Source organism: Pseudonaja textilis, chromosome 4, assembly GCF_049901715.1.
Source record: "Pseudonaja textilis isolate UNSWEBS1 chromosome 4, rPseTex1.2, whole genome shotgun sequence".
Taxonomy (NCBI): domain Eukaryota; kingdom Metazoa; phylum Chordata; class Lepidosauria; order Squamata; family Elapidae; genus Pseudonaja; species Pseudonaja textilis.
In genome coordinates, this window is record NC_141993.1 from 37,265,879 (window position 1) to 37,287,883 (window position 22,005).

The window sequence follows — 22,005 nt, forward strand, 5'->3', positions numbered from 1 at the left end:
GCCCTGGAAACAGTGAAGGACCAGCCCCTGGTATCTCTGCCAGTGAAAACAGTGCTTGGAAGGGCCACACACAGCTCTTGCTAGCTCCATTTTCACTGGCAAAGGGTTACAGGAGGCCGTTGCAGCCCAAAATGGAGCTTGTAAAGCCCGTTTTCACTGGCAGAGTGCTTGGGCCACCATAGGTGCCCCTGACACAAGTGATGTCGAGCTGGTCACACCCACTCTGGCCATGCTCATCCCGGCCCCATGAGGTCAGACATAATAACCCTGATGTGGCCCTCAATGAAATCGAGTTTGACATCCTTGGCTTAGAAGTAGTTTCTTCTCTTACAGTACAGATTTCTTGAATTTCTTAGTATAGCATGTATCAATCCAGCAAAATTTTCTTCGCGCAGGAAGAGTTTGATTGCTATTTTTTTAATGCTCACATTACAACAACATAAACTAATTATGTTATATCTCCATGTACAATAGTACTGCGTTTCAGTGGCAGAAGATAAAATCAACAGGTTTTAAGTAGCCAAAGAATTTAGACTGACTTTTAAGAAAACTGCTTTCAGAACATTTGATGTATATGATTGGAATACTTTTAAGGATATAAATACTTTACTTTAGCTTTGAAATGATTAAAATGCCTCCTGGAAAATATTGTTTAAGTATAAAAGAAACTTTGCCCTAATCTGAGAGTTAGATCGGATAAGTTTATAAACCCCCTTTTTAAACTGCTTATTTTAGTGACAGTATAATTTTGCAATTGAATTTCAACTCATAACAGCTTTATTGGCATAAGAGTGTGTTTCAGTTTCAAACAATTACTGGGAGTAGATATTGGACCATTACATTATTCCTTACACCTGGCCACATGGCCATACATTTTTGCTTGTTGGTTCTGAATTCAGCTCTTGCCATAATACTCTAAAGGTGCTTTATTAGGATTCATTTGTTTTATGCTCAACAATAAGCCCTGGAAATGAATAGAACAAATGAATAGTTTATCGTGGTTTGGAACCCTGAAAATGCAAAGCATAATGTATAAAAATAGTAGGTCAGCTTAATTTTAAAAGGCCAAGAACTGCAAGCTACATAACACAGAGAAATCTGGATTCATGGCAAAATTAAGACTGAATTCATTTTTTATATCCTGTTAATACTTTATTTTACTTTATTAAAATACCTATATTTTAAATGGTTAACATTTGATTCTTTGCTTATTCTGTATTTTAAAAACTCTTAATTTCCATTCCAGCAAGTTACATAAGATATATTGTAGCTCTACATGTAGTAGAGAAAAAGAAATTAAGTCAAGAATGGCTTTTCTTCACCCAAATAGCTAGGCTAGTTTCAAATATTATAAACTTCATTTTGTATTTATTTAAATTGAACATTTTGACATACATTAAAAAAAATCACAGCATACATAATTGTGTAGTTCTGTTAACCTGCAAACTAACAGACGAACAGTCTAATAATCTGTAGATTCCATTTGCTTTGCAATCAAGTGTCAAAGATCTGGGAGACGTTTGGAACAAGATTGTCAAAATCTTAAATTAATTTTAGTAAATATAAAATTTAGATAATCAAAAGTTTAAAAAAGGTTGAATAAAAATAGATAAATATAAACCTAGTTTCTAAATGATTTCTTGAATGTAGAACCCAGGAATAAACATCAGTATATCTTCTATTTCCCCATATTTAATTTTATTTTTCTAGCAATCTCTTAAAACAGAGTTTCCTAAAGATTTTTCTCTTTTCTCAGTGTATTACTTTTCAGATTTTTCATTAAAGTTATATGTAAGACTTTGTTGATGTTTATTTATTTTTTCCATCAAGACAATCCTTATTGTTTGTGGATGGGTTGGGCAAAAAGCAAATATCAGTATATATAAATTAATGTGTCCTCAATCTTTTGAATCATGTGGAATATCTTGTATTTTAATTACCTGAAATGGCTTTTTACATTGGTGTAAATGTCTCATGTGAGTATCTGTTTCAAACAATAACATTTTAAAAAAACAATTGAGAATCATATTACAAATGGGTTTCTCTTTTATTGTATTCTTTTGCAGTGCATCCATCGAGATTTAGCAGCAAGGAATGTTTTGGTTACTGAAAATAATGTCATGAAGATAGCTGACTTTGGGTTAGCTAGAGACATCAACAATATAGATTATTATAAAAAGACTACTAATGTAAGTGAATGGCAGTCTTATCACTTGATCCACTATCTTTTTCCAGTGCATTTAAGGAAGGCAAATGCATTCTTAATGGGCTTTTTGTACAGCAGCCTAACTTTTAATCAAAGAATGAAAATAATAGGCAAGTGTGTAAAGATTCCTAACTCCTTTTTACTAGGAAGGGAAGGTTATCTGCTTACATAGCCTGAAAGAGTACATGTTACATGATGCTTTATAAGGGATAAATTTTAGTCGCTCTTTTTTTATAGTATCTGTTAAAACTGTAGAACATTATTTCACTCTCAGTTTGTGGACAGAATTGTGGACTTATACACACATACTTTGTGAAGGTCATTCAGTGGGTGATTTTGTGGGACACATTCTTTATGTAACATTTGATTTTAGTACTGTAAATATTTCTGATTAGCCATGTTTCAGTTGGGCATCCTGGAATCTTGATACTGTTCTAGTCATTCTCCTGGTTAAAGTATGCAACGTCTTCATTTATATCATATTCATACAGACAGTTTTCATACTGTCAACCTCTTTAGCTTTATGAATACGATAAGCTGTCCTTATCACAGACAGCTGCTTATATGAGCCTTTTTTAAAGATATATTTGATTAAAGCTACATTCATAAAACCATAGAGGTTGACGGTATGAAAACTGTCTGTATGAATAATATTAGAAAATTACTGTATTTTTCTAGAGAAATCTCTGAATGAATACTCCGAATCATTTACATTTTCCCTGTGGGTGGTTATCCATCTATGGACTGTCTTCAGCTCTAGAACTGCTGTGAATGAGCGACATTGGCTAGATCTGGAGTCATTTGGATTTTTTATAATTTCAATAATTAAATAAGAGAAGATTCTGTCAGTGAAAAAGCATTTGCAAATGCCCGCAGGCCATTTTACTTATTTCTGGATATATGGTCAAATAAAATCCTTCTGGATTGTATGAATTCTTTGGAAAGTTTAGAATATTATACAAGAGATAATAAAAGATAATAAGCTTTTATCTTCTCTTCTTTTCAACCCTGGGTGTCTTAGTGTTGAATTCCAGGTCCATAGAAATTAACAATCATTAAGACAAAGATGTGCAGTGCTCAGATCCAAAGCTGGCAAAACTATTTTGGACCCAGCACAAGCACTTTCTCTGGACCTGTCCTCAGCTTCTTAAAGGAGTTGTCCTGTTTCCTGATATCCTGTTATCACTTCCATGACACCTCCTGAGCACAGAAGAGTATATTCCTGAGCCCACCCATCTCTACAAGGCAAACCAGGAAAGAGGCAGATATTTCGTAGTTGCTGTTGAATCTGAAGCTCTATTGTCTGTTTCAGATGTGAATTCTTTACAACTCTGTTCACAAATCTATGAATGAGTCACAAGATTTAGTAAAGAGAGACTTTATTTTTGCATACAAAGTTGCTTTGGCATCTCCCTTCTTTTTGGTGTAGTTTAAATGAATCTTTGCCAACCTGCTGACATTCACCATGTGCGGCACTATTTATTAATTCATTTGTTAATCTTTTTTTTCTTATTAAATGCCCAGGGTCGACTGCCTGTAAAGTGGATGGCACCAGAAGCGCTATTTGATAGAGTTTACACACATCAAAGTGATGTGTAAGTAATTTTATCTTATATCTTATCTTCTTTTATCTTCTTCAAATGAATTTACAGCTTCCTCCAATGAAATGGAATTACATATAATAAAACACACATTAAACTGATTTAATTATATCTCATATAACTTTTCCTTTCAACCTTCAGACTATCATGGGAAATTAATTACTATAGCACAACTTGGACATATTTATACTATACTTGGGGAAATTTAGTAAGGTTTTTTCCCCTGTCTTTAATGAATAAGAAAAGGCTTTACCGCATTAGACTGAAAAGCCAAAGAAAACAATGAATATTTTCAATTTCATTCCTGATGTGTGGACTCTTTCTTTCAGCAATATTATTCTAAGTAGGTTTCTCCTTCCTGGCTTTTCTGAAACTCTTGATTGCTGTTTCATTTCCCAGGTTTTTTTTTTTTTTAAAAAAATGGTCTTAGACATTGCTCTGTTACTAATTTGGTTAGCTTCAGAGCATATGAATGATCTGACTTCTTCTCAGAAGTACAGGTTTCTTCCACTAAACCACTTTTTAGAAATGCACACTGCCCAGGCATTGTTTTAAATTATTTGACTTGCAGTATATTCTCAACTAAATAATTTTGGGCTTTCTATATCTTGAATTGTGCAGTACAAGATGACATTTGTCAGAAAACAATATTTTTATATATTTCTCTAAGGATTGCCAAAAGAACTATGGGATGAGGCAATAGCCTAAGCATCTGATCCATATAACTAATTATTCTTTTTCATCATGGTCATTTTTTCATATTATTATTATTAAGCTTATATCCCAGATTTCTCTTTATAGAAACTTTCATGACAGTTTAAAATAATAAAAACATTTTCCTAAATACTGGAAGAGGGAAAGATGAATGAAGAGAAAGGTGAACATATGGAGGAGTGTTGCATAATATGAGGAATTCTATTGGAGACAGCCTTCTCGCATGTTCCAGACAGCTGAGCTTCTGGCAATGGCAGCATCTTCAAAAATTGATCTCCTGATCATTAAAGTAAACTGGCAAATTCATAACAAAAAGTGCAGATAATCAGATCCCCAAGCTATTTAAATTCACTATCAAGGTCTTAGATTTTATCTAAGAGATAATTGGCAGGATTTTTTAATGTAAACATAATGTGATCTTTGTCCTTGCACTGGATAACACTCTGTCTCTGGAATTTGTTACCAGTTGCAACTATACTTTTCAGCGATAGCCTCATGTAAAATACACTGCAATATTGAGTTGGATTGTAGCAAGATATAGTTCTGTTTGGACCATGATAAAAACTTCTGCACAGTTTAATATTTTGAACCAATCTTAGCAAAACCATTCCTTTGTTGTTGTTTTTTAAATTGTAACTCTTTAATTTTCAACTGTAAAGAATTTTGTAGGGTTTAGGCACATCTGTTGCATAGGCTGGTTTATGTATTACATTATTTTAGGAACACTATACATTCTGCATTTTAATTTGGTTATGTTCAGGCTATACTACATGTTTGATTACATGTGGAGATTTAATTATAGCATAAAATTCTGCACTGGTCTGATTCACACACACTTTATTACATGGGTGTCAAACTCGCCACATCACGTTGTCATGTGACATTTCGTGAAGTTTTTCCCCTTTGCGGAGCTGGGGTGGGCGTGGCCTGCATGTGACACCTCCGGCCTGTGGGCCACCAGTTTTATTCCCTTTTTTAATTTTTTCAGGTGGTCATTTGGTGTCCTAATGTGGGAGATCTTCACTTTAGGTGGGTCACCATACCCAGGAATTCCAGTGGAAGAGCTTTTCAAATTGCTTAAAGAAGGACACAGAATGGACAAACCTGCCAATTGCACCAATGAACTGTAAGAGCTCTTTGGACATATATACATAGAATGGATTAACATGCATTTGTGATTTCATTCACTTTTTGTCCTTTTATTCCTTAAGTAAATGTGCCATGAAAACAGTGTCTGGATTGCCAGGACACAATTCATATTCTCTCTTGCAATTACTCAAATGAATTAAAAACATAACTAGCAATAGTTGATAGGAAGTATTAATAACTATTTCATCATGACTATAAAAATATTTGTTTATAATTCTCAAATGGGGATTGTCATCCAAACAGCATCCAGTTGTGCACTTCACTATTAATGCAGGAAATATAAGTAGTCTTCAACTTATGACCAGAAGTGAACCCAACAGCTCTGTTTTTAAGCGAGACATTTCTTAAGTGAGTTCCCCCGCCTTTTTTTTTTTTTCAAACTTTCTTGCCACAGTTGTTAAGGGGATCATTGCAGTTGTTAGTAACATAGTTGTTAAGTGAATCTGGTTTCTCAATTGGCTTTGCTTATCATAAAGTCACAAAAGGGGATCGATCACCTCACCCCTGGACACTGCAATCATCATAAATATGAAGCAGTGTATAAGTCTAAGAAAACTGCTTAGAGAGGGCTGTAAAGCCCTATGAAGTGATATATAAGTCTGAATGCTATTGCTATTTTTCACACTTACAATCATTGCAGCATTCCATGGTCACGTGATCAAAATTCAGGACACTTGATGACTAACTCATAAGTGATTCACTTAACAACTGTGGCAAGAAAGGTCACAAAATGGGGCAAAACTCACTTAACGAATGCCTCGCTTAGGAACAGAAATCTTGGGCTATATTATGGTTGTAAACCGAGCAGTAGGTTTGTGCTGCTTTCTTTTGTTGCTTTTTTCTCTGGCTCCACTTTTTTAATAGAGCAAAACCTTAATTTAACACATTTGGAAGAAGTCTATCCTTTATTTCCAAGATCCTCCAAGATCTTAAATTTGAAGACTTCACCCAGAGTGATACCATTTGTGCTATTTTAAGTCATTTGTATAAAAGATGTCTTTACAGAAATGAGATAAAACATTAATGGGAATGTTATCTGTTGCATCTGAAGTCTGTTTCATTAACACCCACTAAATTGAGATTGCTCTGTATATGAAAGCAAAGTCTTTTTAGGAAGGAAAAAACAACAACCAGAAATCATTATCTAGCTTGAATTAGGCAAGAGTTTATTTTGTTTAAATAAATAATTGTTCAGGACCAGAAAAGCATTTGAAAAGCATTTGAAAAGCATTTAAAGCTTTTACCTAACTCACATGGATATAACCCCCTCAGATTGCTTTCCTTGAACCTCTGCAGTCCTAGCATATGGTTCGCAGATTTCTCATATAATCAGCAATAAGCTTTCTATCTTCTACTTATGTTGGAATTATAGTACAATCTGGACAGATTTCCAGACAATTAGAATAGCCTTTTCTCTTTAGTGCAGCATTAGGATTACCTCCAGTGGAATGCCATTAATGGGATATTCAATGCCCATTTAATTTAATTTTCATTTATCTAGAGGGTGGAAATAATGATCACACACGAGGAGCAGAGAGCAAAGTTAGACGATTTACTGTTCCATTACCCCGTACTAATACATAATTCGGGGTTTGAAATTGATGGGATCAATGTTGATAACCTCACTTCTTTTTATACTTTCTTTTTAAAATATAAACATTAAACAGGAGAGTACAAATTAGAAAGACTTGTTCAGTAAGGCTCACCTCTTTCAAGTCTAATGATTTTCTGCATAATGTTTATTTTAGGCAAAGGAAGATTTTGACAGCCAGGTAGGGATCCAATTCCCAATAGCTCCAGCTTCTGTAGCCAAGCACCAGATATAATGGAACTTGTAATTCAACAACAATTGGAGAGCCATCTTTTTTTTCTATAGAAATCATTGCTCCAAAGTCTAATAATAACACCAGTAAGGACAAACATAAATAGGGAATGAGAGCCAGTATAACTTACCTGGAACTGAGCACAAATGGGTTTTCTCCATCTATTCTCCATCAGATTAAATTCTCCAAATCTGTGAGTTAGGAAGTTAGGGGGATACATTTTTAAAATTCTGCAATGGTTTCTGAAGGACAGGATGCTCTCATAGTTGTTAAATGAGCACTGGAAAGAAGAGTTTCCTGCTGTTCTTTTAGCTTGTTTTTAATGTAAGCGGAAAAATCATGGCGTCAAATTACAAAAACATCACATTCACCCTTAAGAGTGGTCCACAAATATATTTTCTTCTGATAGAATTTCTAATTGCAAATTCAACTAATTGCCTAAAAATGATATTTAAACATACTGAATTGATTGCCTAGTTATAAATTCATCTCCAATCCTCTGGACCACAAACATGTTTTCTTAAAGAGCAAAATATTTAAAGACATGTAAAATGTGAATACATCCTGACTTCTTTCTGAACAGCAGTGAGATATTATGAATTTGCCATAGTGACATTAATTAACTTCATAAAATGCTGGTTTCCACAGCTACATGATGATGAGAGATTGTTGGCATGCAGTGCCTTCACAGAGACCTACTTTTAAACAGCTTGTGGAAGATTTAGATCGTATCCTCACACTTACAACTAATGAGGTGAGTAAAATAGTTGCGCCTTAAACATTAAGTAAAGAATGACAATATGAGTTGTTGAGGTAATCTTCAGGGGTCCCCAAACTTGGCAACTTTAAGACTTGTGGACTTCAGCTCCCAGAATTCCTGAGCTAGCAGTCATAAAAGGGGCATGGTTCTCCATCCCTGTAGTAGAATAAAGTAACCTTACAAGGTGTAAGGTAAGATAATTGGCCAAGACGTATATTTGGGGATGGAATGATAGACCTTTAAAGGCTTATTTGTAACTTCTTCCCAAGTTTACTATTTTAATTTGTTTCTTATACAAATGGGAAACAGCAGGGTTGTATAAATGGCAGACAGAATGGATTTATTTAAATTGCAAATACATTCTCTTTCAAGGTCCAATAAAATTAATTGAGCTGTCTATTATATCACTCAAATAATGCATTTATGATGAGTTAGAGGAACACTTTTATCTTTACTGTGCTTTTTAAACTTTGCAGAGTCAAATAGATAGACACATTGAAGAATCCTTGCCTAATGATAATGATAATAAAACTTGACTCTAGATGGTTAAGCTGCAATAATCTGGATCTTCTAACTTTGGAATACTATCAACATTGACTGATGTGTATAATCTAGAAAGCATGTCAATGTCTATTTGCTAATCTTAGCCCTAACCCTAAACCTCTTTCCCAGACAAGTATATATACACACATGCACATGGACATACAAACAAATAATCTAGAATCAAACCTAATCTTCTTAGTTCTGCTCTACTTCTTTAATTTTGCTAACACAGGATGATACACTAGAAATTTAGTATTTGTACATAATATACCTAGGAGTCTGAATATTGTACCAGAATTTTAAATGAGAAAAAAATAGGGAGGGATATGTTATGGCTAAGATATACAAGTTCTGAAACTTACATTTAATTTGAAGTATGGTTTTTTTCCAAGAGTTTTTGGAAGCTATTTGAAAGTAGAATACATTTGGATAATAACAAGGGAAAGATATTCTGGAATGTGACAGTAAAAATTACATCTGCAAGCCTATGCCAATGGCTACTTCAAGTGTTGAAACTGAGTAAGAGTTATTGCATAAATTATCTCTAGCCCTGTATTGACCGCATAAATCCGTTGAATCTGCTGAAATTACATGCATGCAATCTTCTTCTAATAGCTTCCTCCTTCCATTTGTGCCAAAGGTGTCCTGCTCCATCTTATTTCTCAAAGCCATCATTCCAATTTATATGAGAAAATTATGACTTCTTTGAAGTCAATGAGAGCTTTGCCATTGATGGCAAGAGGCGCCACAGTTTAACCGTGCTGCATGTTCTGATGAGATTCATCTTGTCTCTGGATAACATAGAGATAACAGACACCAGACATGAAAAAATATATGCTTATAAGATACGGAAGTAATCAAAAGTTCAATACAATTTCTTTTTTGCTATGAGTTTTGGTCTTATTTATTTTACAGTGAATTTATCATTACCGTCTTAGCTATTTTGACTTTTTTAATGGTGGATAGGAAAAGTGCTTGAAAACCTAGCTTTATACAATTGTTTTTTTTTGTCGTCCCAGAACCAAAATATGTTTTAGCAAATGAAACGATTGCATTTAAACGAAAACAGCTGTTCTGCAGAAGTTGAAAGAGAAGAAGCAATTCAAGGAGAAAAATAACTTTATTCTCCTGCCAGAACTGTTATTTCTAGAAATGTTTTAATCTAGCTTTCAGTTCAGTTGATCCAATGGCTGGTTTTGCTTTCATAGAAATGCAGTGGGCACTATTCTTGCAGTAAGATGTTCCTTTGCATCCTTTTTTTTTAATGGCTTTTTTCGAGGAACACTCAATTCTTTGCGTGATTTTGGCTGATTTTATTAATGCTTGCTTAAAAGAATGGCTCAGTTGATTGGGTCTCACAATTATTCACGTAGCAAAAGCAAAACACATAAAAAAGTACATTGTACTGCAGCTCATTTACCCTCATTGAAATGTCAAGGTATTATAAAACAGTCAGTTTAGTTGAATGAAATGATCTTTCTTTCTGCAAATCACTTCCATGTGTTGGACAAAAATAGTTCTCTGTAGGGTGAAAATTTGTTTTATTTTTTTTTATCATGGCAAAAGGTTTTGTTTGATGTGGTTAGTGTATGTGTTTCAAATAGCATGGTTGAAGTTGATGTTGGAACATATACAGTACATATGCCTCAGAAGTCCTTTTGCTGTTGTTTTGGTTTTCCTTTTTCATATCTCCCTGAAAATACTTGGCTTTATGAGGAGTTGCTATTTTATTTTTACCCAATCTTCCAATGGTAACTGAGAATGGAACCTTTCTCCTTCGCCATTCTCTTCCCTCCATACTGTTCCTGTGAGACCAGTGTATTGTTTATTTATAAATGCATTTAATAAAAGCTTATTAAGACCAAAGCCCACCCAAGCAATTCCCTATTACATTTTTTTAAAAATCAACATAAAATTAAAACCATCTAATATAGTATCTATGTAAGAACAACTTAAAAAGCTGTTTAAGCTCACTTAAAAGTTAACGAGGGTGAAAGTTTACAGCACGTTTTGTAGGATGGATTTCTGCAAAGAAGGGTCTCCTTCTTTTCTTCTTCCCAACTAATTAGAACTTAATGGTGAATACTTTTGCAAAGCTCATGTAGCCGTCTTTTGGGGCTTAAGCAGCTTTATGTAGGTTTAGGTAGTCTCTACCAGCCTAAGCCTTGAGATAATAAGCAGCTCTAGGTCATCCAGTAATTTTCATAAAGGGGATGTACATTGTAAAGAAGAGACACTTGTGACTAGTATCATGTGAAAGATCTCCACTTGCTTGTTTTAACTTTGCATGTGTCTATTAAACTGTATGAAGCATGGTACCATCTTCAGGCAATACGGACTGACTTGCTTTATTTTTATTTTTCATTTCAGGAATACCTAGACCTTAGCGGACCACTGGAACAGTATTCACCCAGCTATCCAGATACCAGGAGTTCCTGTTCTTCAGGGGATGATTCTGTTTTTTCTTCCGATCCCATGTCTTATGAACCTTGCCTCCCTAAGTACCAACATATAAATGGAAGTATCAAAACATGAAAAGAACTTCTGCTGTTCCACAAAGGAATGAAATCAGAGCGTCTATCTACCATGTGAGAAAGAGTCTCTTGCTTTAGACACACAAGATTTTCTTGTACATAAGAAATATAAGGACCAAAGAAAAACCAAAATTGGGAAAAAGTGGCCCAATTATTGAAAAAAAAAAGCAATAGCTTGGGATGTCACCCAATATTATGAAGAGAAGAATTTTCATGGGTCATTTGTGAAAACCCATTAGCAAGTTAGCTCTTTGGCCCTGAAGCCAAAACAGCCTTTCTAAAGTCAATGGACAAGTTGGACTTGAGGCAAACTTCAGACCAGCCTTCTTTGTTTATTTTGTAATATTTTGAGAAAATATATGTTGACACACACTTACAGAGCACAAATGCAATATATAAGTGCTGGATGTATGTAAATATAATCAAATATGTACAAATATATATTATATATTTACAATGAACTATTTTTTGTATTGATTTAAAAATGCATCTCCCACTTCGAGGAAATTAATCTTTTTTTTTTAAAGAAACAGCTATTTGTAACTACTTTTCTTGCATATTCTTTCCAATCCTCCTCCATGCCGCCTCCTCCTCCTCCTCCTCCTCCTCCTCCCTGCTCCATCCTCTTTCCTTCAAATCCAAAGGTGAAAAATATTTTACTTTCAGGGAAAATGGTATATCATTAATTTATTAATTAATTGGTAATGTACAAAACAATTAATCTTTTATAGGGTTGTGTTATGTTGTAATTTAAATGGCATTTCTATGCAGACAGCACAAAGAACTAGTAGATATATTGCTCAAAAGTTACTAGTTGTCAATTTTTTAAAAGAGAGAAATATTTACAGTATATAACTAATTCTGGAAATTAAAGTTCTGATTAACTTGAGTTTCAAATGTTGAATGAGAGTCTCTTGCTTTAACTAAAACCAAAACTCTCAAAAATAAAAATGTGTCCTTTATCAACAAAGTATCTTTTTCTTTCTTGAGTTCCTGCATTGTTACCTTTCAAGATTGTGACTCCTACACATCATAAGTCCTAGAGAACAAGCCAGAAACATAACCATTTAGAAAAGCATTCTTCACAAGCTTTCCCAATTTATATCTAGGTAATTGTTTAATGGGATGAACACATACAGGCACCGAACAAAATTTAGAAATACTTAAAATAAGAATGTATTCTAACTTGTCTAAAATGTGCTACAATTTTAAAGTGTCCTCAAGTCATGCATTTGACTAATAACTACTGGTAGTCCTTGACTTACGACCACAATTGAGCCCAAAATTTCTGTTGTTAAGTGAGACATTTGTTAAATGAAATTTACCCTGTTTTATGACCTTTCTTGCCACAGTTGTTAAGTGAATCACTGCAGTTGTTAAGTAGTAACAGATGAATCTGGTTTTGACTTTGGTTGTCAGAAAGTCGCAAAAGGGCATCCTGGGGACTCTGTAACCTCATAAATATGAGTCAGTTGCCAAGCATCAGAATTTTGATCACATGACTGGCGATCATGCAACAGTCATAAGTGTGAAAAATTGTCATCAGTCACTTTTTCTGTGCTGTTGTAACTTCGAATGAACTGTTGTAAGTCGAGGACTACCTGCACTAAATATCTAACACTGGTTTCTGGCTGTTTTGATGTAGCACTGTTTTTTTTAAAATCTATATATATAAAAGCAAAAGACAACTCACGCAGCCTTACAAAATCTCCAGAACCGTAAAGCCTAGAAACTCGAAATTTGGCATGTATATTCCTCTTGGCTTCTAGGTGCTCGCTAGGAAAGAATTTTTTGAAATGACCATAAGATCATTAGTATTTCTTAATACAGTAGTTATCATGCTCTGATGCTAAGGAGTTCTACTCTCCCTTCCCCAACTGAAAAGAACTCTGTTCCAACTGCCAGTTGCCTGGAGGAAAGGAAAGGAGGAAGGGAAGAAGGAAAGCCTGGGCTCCTGCATACCCGATCACGTAGTTTCATTGCAAAGCACGGTATCCAGCTAGTATCTCCATATTAAAATAACAAAATTGAGAAAGTTGCAAATGGCAATGCTAATTATGAGTCGTCTATAACTATGATTAGGAAATAATAGCTATGAGTAAGATTTAATGTGCCCATTCTCTAGTGGCTTGCTATATATACAGTAGCTAAATGTGGCATTCTTGTAATGTTTCTAAGTCTTGCGCAATATATTTACTAACTACCATAACAATCTTAAAAGTTCCACCACACTTACAATTTCTATAAATTATTCTTTTTTTTAGATTACTTCACAGAAATGTATGCTTTAAAAAATGGGGGAAAAGGAAACCCGCTTTTCCCAGAATACATCTACTCCCTGATTAGTTATAGTAAATTGGCTATAATATTTTATTACCCATGGTTACTGGGTAATTGATTAGAATGTTAAAAACCTGGGCACAATAGGCAGAGTGCTGGCTGTTGGCAAGCTATTTTGCATAATAAGGAAATGAATTGGTTATGGAAATTAATGTAATGAAAATGTTAATGGTAAGTTATGGAATTGGCAAAAACCAAGCTTTATTTGGCATAGTATATCAAAATAATACAATGCCCTCTTAAATGCTATATGTGATGTGATATTTCATACCATGTTACTCCAGAAATAACTATTATTATTTTATTTTGATGGATTTATGAAAGAGCTGGAAGGGTTTTTTTTTTTTTTTTTACAGATGCCCCTACTTTTGGAGAGTGTGGTGGCATTAAAAGAAAAAGAAAAATCTTGCAGAAAGACTTTAAGCTGCCAAGAACCACTTTTATATTTTGGAGAAGCCAGTGACCGAGATGGACTATTTTGTCTAGACATTTATTTCTGGCATAGTTTAATATTTTATATCTATATTCAGTAGAATATAGTACGTCTTCCACACACTTTGTTGCCACAGAGATGTATAAACTGGAAAGTAAATATTACATTTGGGAATGTAAGCTCCATGCCAGCCCGTGAAATGACCACACGGGTGTTGGAGTAAATATACTTAAGACTGTCAAATGATTTAGCATTATCTTGTCCTGAGAACAGATTTGGTTTGAGAGATGTACTTTTAAAGCACAACTTGTCCAGGTAGATTGCTACCCCCACAAAAACATCCACTAATTTATAACTACAAAGCCACAATTAACAAGGAAAAAGCAATGGTTAGAGAACATTCAGCACTCTTTCTGGATTTAAGAGAGAGAGAGAGAGAGAGGGAGGGAGGGAGGGAGAGAGAGAGAGAAAAGTAAAACAATGGAACAAAGGACAATGATTGACACAGTTCAATTGTTTTTCTTCTTTTAAAAGAGTTTTCTGATATTGGTAATAGAACAATTATCTCAAGAGTTGCATCCCTGAATCCCTGTAGCTGAGCAGACTATTTTCAGCATCAATATGGGTGAAGACTGACTGTGTGGTGCAGTGGTTATGGTACTAGACTGGGAGGTTGCTCCAATAGGAGTGACTTTAAGACCTCCCTCTCCTCCCTCTCCTCCCTCTCTCTCCAACCTATCTTACAAAACATTTGAGGGAGACTGGAAGACCAGTTTGGTCAAGTGGTTAAGGTACTGAGCTAGAAAGCAAGAGACCATGAGTTGAAGCCCCACCTCAGCCATGAAAGGCAGCTGAGAGACTTTGGGCCAGACATTCTCTTTCAGCCCAACCAACTTCACAAGGTTGCTGTTGGGGTAATAGAAGAAAGGTATGTTGGATATGTTTGTTATCTTTGAGTTATTTGTGAAAAATAATAAAGCAACAATATAAAAATAAATAATAAACTGGCCACTTTGACATGTTAGAAAAAAACCACTATAAGTGGCTAAAAAAAGTTCCCACCATTTCTTTACTATTTTTTTTAATTGCTTCATAGGCTGAGGTATGTTCTATACAATTAATATGCACAGTATTAACTCTTTAATGTGTTTAATTATACATAAACTATCTGGACTGACAATATTTAGCTTTGATGGCAACACTTCAAAAAATGACATCCTTGAAAACAGAAATAATAGCTTATGTACATTGTTTGTTTGTACAGCTTATTTCTCTACTCAGTGACAGGCCACCTCATTCACAAAATTGATGTCCAAATTCACCTCCACCTACTTTAAAAACACAGAATATCTCCAAAGCAGGATTTGGCCAGATCTGCTACATACCTGGCATAAATGAGCTGTAACTAAGAAGAAAGTAAGAGAAGGTAGTTGATGGTTGGTTTGATAAGTTTTAAATGTGGAGCCCTTAGAAAGCTATATAAAGCAATAGAGAAATTTAATATGACTGAACTATTACTGTTACCATAGTTCTTGGATAAAAATAAAGAAAGAAGAGAAGGTGGTGATATTGCAAAAAGTAAAGTGCAAAAGGAAAAGTTATTTATTTTTAAAGGAACTTTGGAATATTCTTTTAAGTTAGAGCTTGTTTCAATTATGGCCCAAGATTCCAGAAATGCCTTAGGCAAAAAATTATCTTTTCTCCCCATGATGGTTTGAAAGCATTAAAAATATATATTTCATTTATTTAAAAAGAAATCAGAACTGGTGTTCAAGGAAAGCATATTTCACTGACTCATTATGGAGCCCCTTATTTGTGATCTTCTCAACTGGCTTTTAACAAGCAAAGTCAACGGGAGAAGCTAGATTTGTTGAATGACTATGTGATAATGATTCATTTAACAACCATGGCAAAAAAGTCATAAAATCAGGTGGGACTCATTTAACAACCGCCTTAGAAAAGGAAATTATGGTCACAATTATGGTTGTAAGTTTATGACTACATATATTGATTACTTCCTAGCTTGCAAGTTTTCTGTCCATTGATGGAATTTCAGACGATCAGAAATTTCAGTAGCAATGAAACCATTTTTAAACCAATAACTAAAATAAAAAACCCATTTCATAAAATTGTTTAAACAAATGGTCAGCCAGGACATGTTCCACAAAATTCCAGCAGCAAAATGAGATCCAGAAATAACTTTCTTGTAACTAACAACAAGATACTTTACTAAAAAAGCTTGATTTTAATTTACTTCTAAATAATTGTAAGGCAGTACTCAAATATCTCCACAATAAACAAGAAATGGCTCAAACAATAATCAGATTTCTCTCAAACTATTGTGGGTTTAGAAAAGTATGAAGGGGCTTAACTCTGAAGGATAAATTTCAGTACTTGAGAAGGAAATAAAAATGATACAGTTAAGCCAAATGTAGAAAAGCATATACTTTTTTTCTGTCAGCAACCCCATTGAAAACAGGCAAACCATCTTATTCTTTATGAAAGGTAGCATCACACTATGCGTGACAATATCATTCACTTTCTAGATGGTGGGGACCATATTCTCTTCAAGTGTAATGGATGTAGTCAGGGAAAAGTTTTGTCAGAGATGACGATATGCCCATTTGTTTGAAATCTATGAAGGAATAAATAAGAATGTCAGTTCACAAATCTGGAACATTCTACCCCCTAAATTCAATGGCTTTTCCCTCCAATATATTATGTTTGGTACTTTAAAGTTTTTTGGATGGTTCCGTTTTTGCACTGTAAGTGCTTGAATTGAGTTTTAAATCTTACAGTAACTTTCTGGTGCAGGTAGAAGTCTATTAAATAAATTCATAAACAGCATGAAAGCAGACAGTCTTCCACTTTATTCTCCACATGCTTGCTTCTTCCAAGAAGCTTCTCATCACTGACTGGATGGTGGGAAATGGAAGGATTCATACTCCTTATATAAATCCTTCCATTCCCACCATTTAGTCAGAGTTGAAGAAGCTTCTTGGATGAGAATAAAAATGTCTTCAAAGAAAAACCAGAAAGTCCAGTTGCCTTTTGAGAAAGGCACCTTTGTGACAACCATGACCTGGATGACCGAGAAACTCCATAGACACTTGTCAAGAGCAGTTCAAGGTTTGGGTATCACATCACATCACATCAACAATGTTGCTTGGTACATTGAAGAAGCTTCTTCAACGAAGATGAGAAGCAAAATGTCTTCTTGGATGAGAAGCAAAATGTATTCAAACAAAAAACAAAAAGTCCAGTTGCCTCTTGAAAAAAGAACCTTTGGAACATCTTAAGAAAATGATTTTTAGAATTGGTGAACTAAGGAGCAAACTTTGCATTTAAGGCTTTGGAACTATTTGCCTAGTTCCTTGGATGCTAACTTCTGTTAAGTCTCAATAGCTAGAAAGATAGTTTATACCACGCATTCTGAATTGTTTAACTTTCTAGTGGATGGCAGGGATAACCTGTAACTTTGATTTTTGTAGAAATACATACTTCTTTTTTTAATATGGGGGAATATCATAGAAGAAAAAATAAGTCAGGTGATCAGCAAGTTGATAATGCTACATTGAAATTTGAATTATGCTAGTTGCTGATTATGAACAAGAATTCTATTCAAGAGCAACAGGTGCTGTAGATATATTCTGTACAAATAATTTCCTTTGCAAAATATTTTGGCCCCTTGAAGCATAGCAATTTTCAAAGAGCAATTTCTCTCTCTGATCCAGATAGGTGAAACTGCTATCTAATTGCCTGAAAAGATTTCTCTGGCTGACCCAGATGTGGGCAATAAAACTGAAGAAAACTTTACCAATTTTTCCACTACGGTTGTTGTTCTTTTGAACTTCATAACCATAACATACTAGTGTATGCCAAGGCACACTCAGACCTGGTGAGCAAGCTTCTAGACACAATCGTATAAGGAATTGTTCAAAGCAGATTAGTGAAAGGAAGGCTGCTGTCAACAGGCAAATGGGTTTGGCATGCTGCAAAGCAAAGTATTTTGTGACTAGGCACGTCTCCCACATGGCAGCTATTCTACCTTGTGCCCTTAAAATTCTAAATGTGCTTTCATCTCCAATGGTGTGTGTGTGTGTGTGTGTGTGTGTGTGTTTGTGTATACGTACACGCTGGTCATGATATGCAAGAAAAATCTATAATATTTACTAAATAGTCGAATTTGAATCACACATGATGGCATTAGATGCCAGTGTATTGACATGGCAATATTAGACTATGAGGTTTCCTTCATGCTGGGTAAAAGTTTTATCCACCATTTTGAATTGTATAAACATATACAGTGGCATAACATTTGTCCTTAAAGGCAAGTGCATTACCCAGATAATTGCTGCTACCCCTTAAAATTGCTAGATTTATCTTATTTGCAGTTCATTCTAAGACAGGGGTGAGTCCCAGAAGTAGAAAACAGTTTATTAGTCTCAAATACTGTTGTTATTCCAATATGAAAGAAAATGAGGCTAGGGATGCTCATAAAGCCATAATTGTCAATATGTTAGATTTGGCCATTCCTGAGTATGCATAGTTTGTGAGTGGTAAACCATGTTTGGTACTTATTACTGCAATTCACTGTTTGTTTAGTGTTCTGCAAGCTTGACAACTTTACGATATGTTACCTTCAACTCCTAAAATTCTGAAAGTTGAGGTTCACACATCTTAAAGTTGCCAAGTTTGAAAAACACTGGGATAGCCATTGTAGTTGAAAAAACTGAATTGGTTGATTTGTTATTGGGCCTTCTGTAGGGTTTTGATATTATGAAATGTTCATATCAACAACGTGAAACCAGAATAGCTATGAGCTATTCCCCATAGAACTCTGCCAATCTGTGCCATCATCCTTTGACTTCAGCCTGAAGTATTTCTTTTCTGTAGTGGTGCCTACTCTGAGCGCTTTGTCATTAGAGATGAATGGCATTTTAGATATAAAGTCTTTTTGATTCTTATATCTGTTTAGGTACAAGTTAATATTAGGTTAATATCATGATTTAACTGGACATACTGTTCCACTATCCTGTGTGATTGATTTTAATATGTTTTCACTTTACTCAATAACTGTTCATATTTAATTACTCAATATACTTTGTTTACTTTTAAATGTATAAAGTTTATTTTTAACTTGCGCAACACCATGAGAAATAAATTGTGATGTATGGCATAAAAGCCTTTAAAATGTAGAAATCGTCACACAAATGTAATGCTCTTGAAAATTAATAATATTGTATACACTCCTGGAATCCATCATCCTAGTATCAACAGTCTCTTGTGGTCATTCTGACAAATTATTTCTCTGCTCTTCTCTTGTGTTGTCTTTTGTCTCCATCCTCTTTGCCTTTTTCAGTCCTTCTTGCTTGCAAAGCTGTTCTTTCTTTTCCATTCCCTTCAAACATAAAAAAAAAACCCTCTGTGTGCTGTAGGGCAAAATTGTAGTTGTACCCAGCATCCCAATTTCTCCAAGTATCTTTAAATGCTTTGTTGACTGCTTTGAGATCAACCAGAGATATGAAAATGTAGTTTCCTCATAGCATGCCTGACTGCTTGTAAAAATATTTTTAAAGGCCAAAGAAAAGAGAAGTATTTCTACATACAGAAAGCGAGAGAAGCTTACAGTGAAAGAAAGGAAGATCTGAATATTAAAATTTAGGACTAATCAAGATTGGATTTGAAGCAAAAAGTACCTCAGATTGTACTGGATGCATTTGGTTCAACTGGCAGACAGAGAATTCAAGCTTTCACATTCTCCAAATTCATTTTTGTTTTTAGATCTGCAGCACTGCACTTCCCTTTTAAGTGTTTGAGTGTGTTGGTGTGTGTTTATATTCTTATTTTTCAGCATGACACATGAGATTATTTTGTCTTCCGGTTTCTTCATGGTCATTTCTGCAGACCTGAGTTTATGTAAACTGATATCTTTTTTGTGCTTGATATTAGGTGAACCATGGACAACGTAAATAATACTGAAAATTTGATACAGCAACCATTGCATGCTGACACTAAATTGTAGTGACCAAGCGAGAGTTACTTTCAAGTAAATGTGCATAGCATTCCATTGTACAATTTTCACAGAAAGTTTAAAAAGCCAAATATCAGAAGCAAACATGGCTGTTGTTTCACAATACCAACTCTATTTATTACTTGGTAGCCTCCTTAATAGTAATGATTTCCAAGGAGCTTGGCCAAGTGCATCACTGTAGACATAATACCTATTAAATTGATACCTATTAAAATAGTCAGTAAAAGCAGTCTACTGAGAGGCAGAAGAGCTTGGCGAAGCTTTGGCAGGAAATGAGGTTAGTTTTATTCCTGAGCATCACCCATAATTTTTCTTGCTTTCAAATTCCTTGTTCCCTGCCCTCTAAAAAAACATCATAACTACAGACTCTGTAAACAGTTGGACTACTTGGGAGCCATTGATAACCTCTATTAAACTGTCACATTTAAAACACAAAAAGAGTCAAACATGTCAAGAGATTCAAATTGGCTCTTTATAAAAACTTGAAAAATCTGCTATCTGTTAATCCCAGACTGGCATTCTTCACTAAGATAGCCACACCTTCATTTTTGCAGATGGTTGGAAAATGGTTTCTATATAAAAGTTTCTGTAATTAAAATGTGTCCATATTTCTCCAATAACTGTAGAGTTAAAAGGGTTAACTTTTCTATTGCTGTTCATTGTTTCCTTATGCAACCTTGAAAATTACTGACAAAATACTCTGAAAAGCTTTGAATGCTCAGATTATCACACTATAATTTGGACAATCTGCTTACAATTCTTCATCAAGATTCCCAGCCTTAAAAACTTAGTGAATTATTGTAAACATAAAATTGTATACCATAGGATGTGTCCCAAGAATTGGACATTATTAAACAACATATACAAGTGCAAATGAAGAAAAGGTTTTATTTTTAGATGACCAGAGATGTTTTAACAGTCCTAAACCGACATATAAATTTACATATAAAATACTATTTTGGCAACTATGGGGCTGTTATGAGCTGGGAGAAAACTGAGACCGCACATGCCGTATTTTAAATTGGCTTCTCATGCAACCACAATCCCAAGTGACTTTACTGGCACTTACACCTCTGGAGAGTTGGAGGGATTTCAGTTTAGCTAACACATTTAATTGCTTATTCATAAATTAAACCTAGAAGTTTTTGCATATGTCATTTGTAACTCACTGTAGCCTCCTCCTGCCCAAGGAACAGCGAGTCTTACAATTATTCTATTGCTCATTCTAGTGACATGGCAAATAGGAAGTAATCATAGCCCTGGAGAGATTAAAATAAGGACCTTTACACCTTCAATTATTCTCATGTGTGTCCATTGTATTAGTGTAGCTGGCAAATAGTCTTCAATAGAGAATATCTTGAACACCAATCTGGCAGATACCATAAACAAGCAATAGGGTAGTATGGGAGCTGCAGAAGAATGCATGCCCTAAATTCTTTGACCCACTCAGATAATGAGCAAGCTAAAAAACATAAAAAGCCTTGTATTTTTAAAAATTTGATAGGACTTGGACAGATTTATTTGGCATTTCTAGACAAAAGGTAGAGGAAGAAAAGTTGTTTTATTTTTTGTTCCCTTTCCACCAAATAATAATCTAAGCCTGGTTAAGTTAACCAAAAGGCCTCAAAGTCGTAAGTTTAAAAATGAGTACCAAAAATTGGACAGAATTGCCTTCCATGCTACTATTTAGGAACGTTGTCTGATTTTATTTATACTTGTAATCAAAGTATACCCATTTAAAATCAATACACTTAGTCACTAGTAAGTAGATAGGGACTATATCTTAATAGTCAAGTTCCACTAACAATAGTCTATTATTTTCCTAAACCACTAGTTAACTAATATGCAAAATGCATTTACTTGTATAA

General features: G+C 34.6%; 1 protein-coding gene across 31 annotated transcripts in view; it reads left to right on the forward strand.

Annotated features, from left to right (window-relative positions):
* The window catches only part of FGFR2 (fibroblast growth factor receptor 2), a 152,139-nt gene extending 139,839 nt beyond the window's left edge, over window positions 1–12,300 (forward strand). For all 31 annotated transcript variants that reach the window (XM_087932633.1, XM_087932619.1, XM_026704881.2 and 28 more), the window contains 5 exons: window positions 2,067–2,189; window positions 3,731–3,801; window positions 5,510–5,647; window positions 8,142–8,247; window positions 11,167–12,300. In XM_087932633.1, the coding sequence (XP_087788759.1) occupies window positions 2,067–2,189; window positions 3,731–3,801; window positions 5,510–5,647; window positions 8,142–8,247; window positions 11,167–11,331 (603 nt within the window). In that variant the 3' untranslated portion in view covers window positions 11,332–12,300. The remainder of the gene's footprint in view (window positions 1–2,066; window positions 2,190–3,730; window positions 3,802–5,509; window positions 5,648–8,141; window positions 8,248–11,166) is intronic.
* Window positions 12,301–22,005: the final 9,705 nt, after the last annotated feature.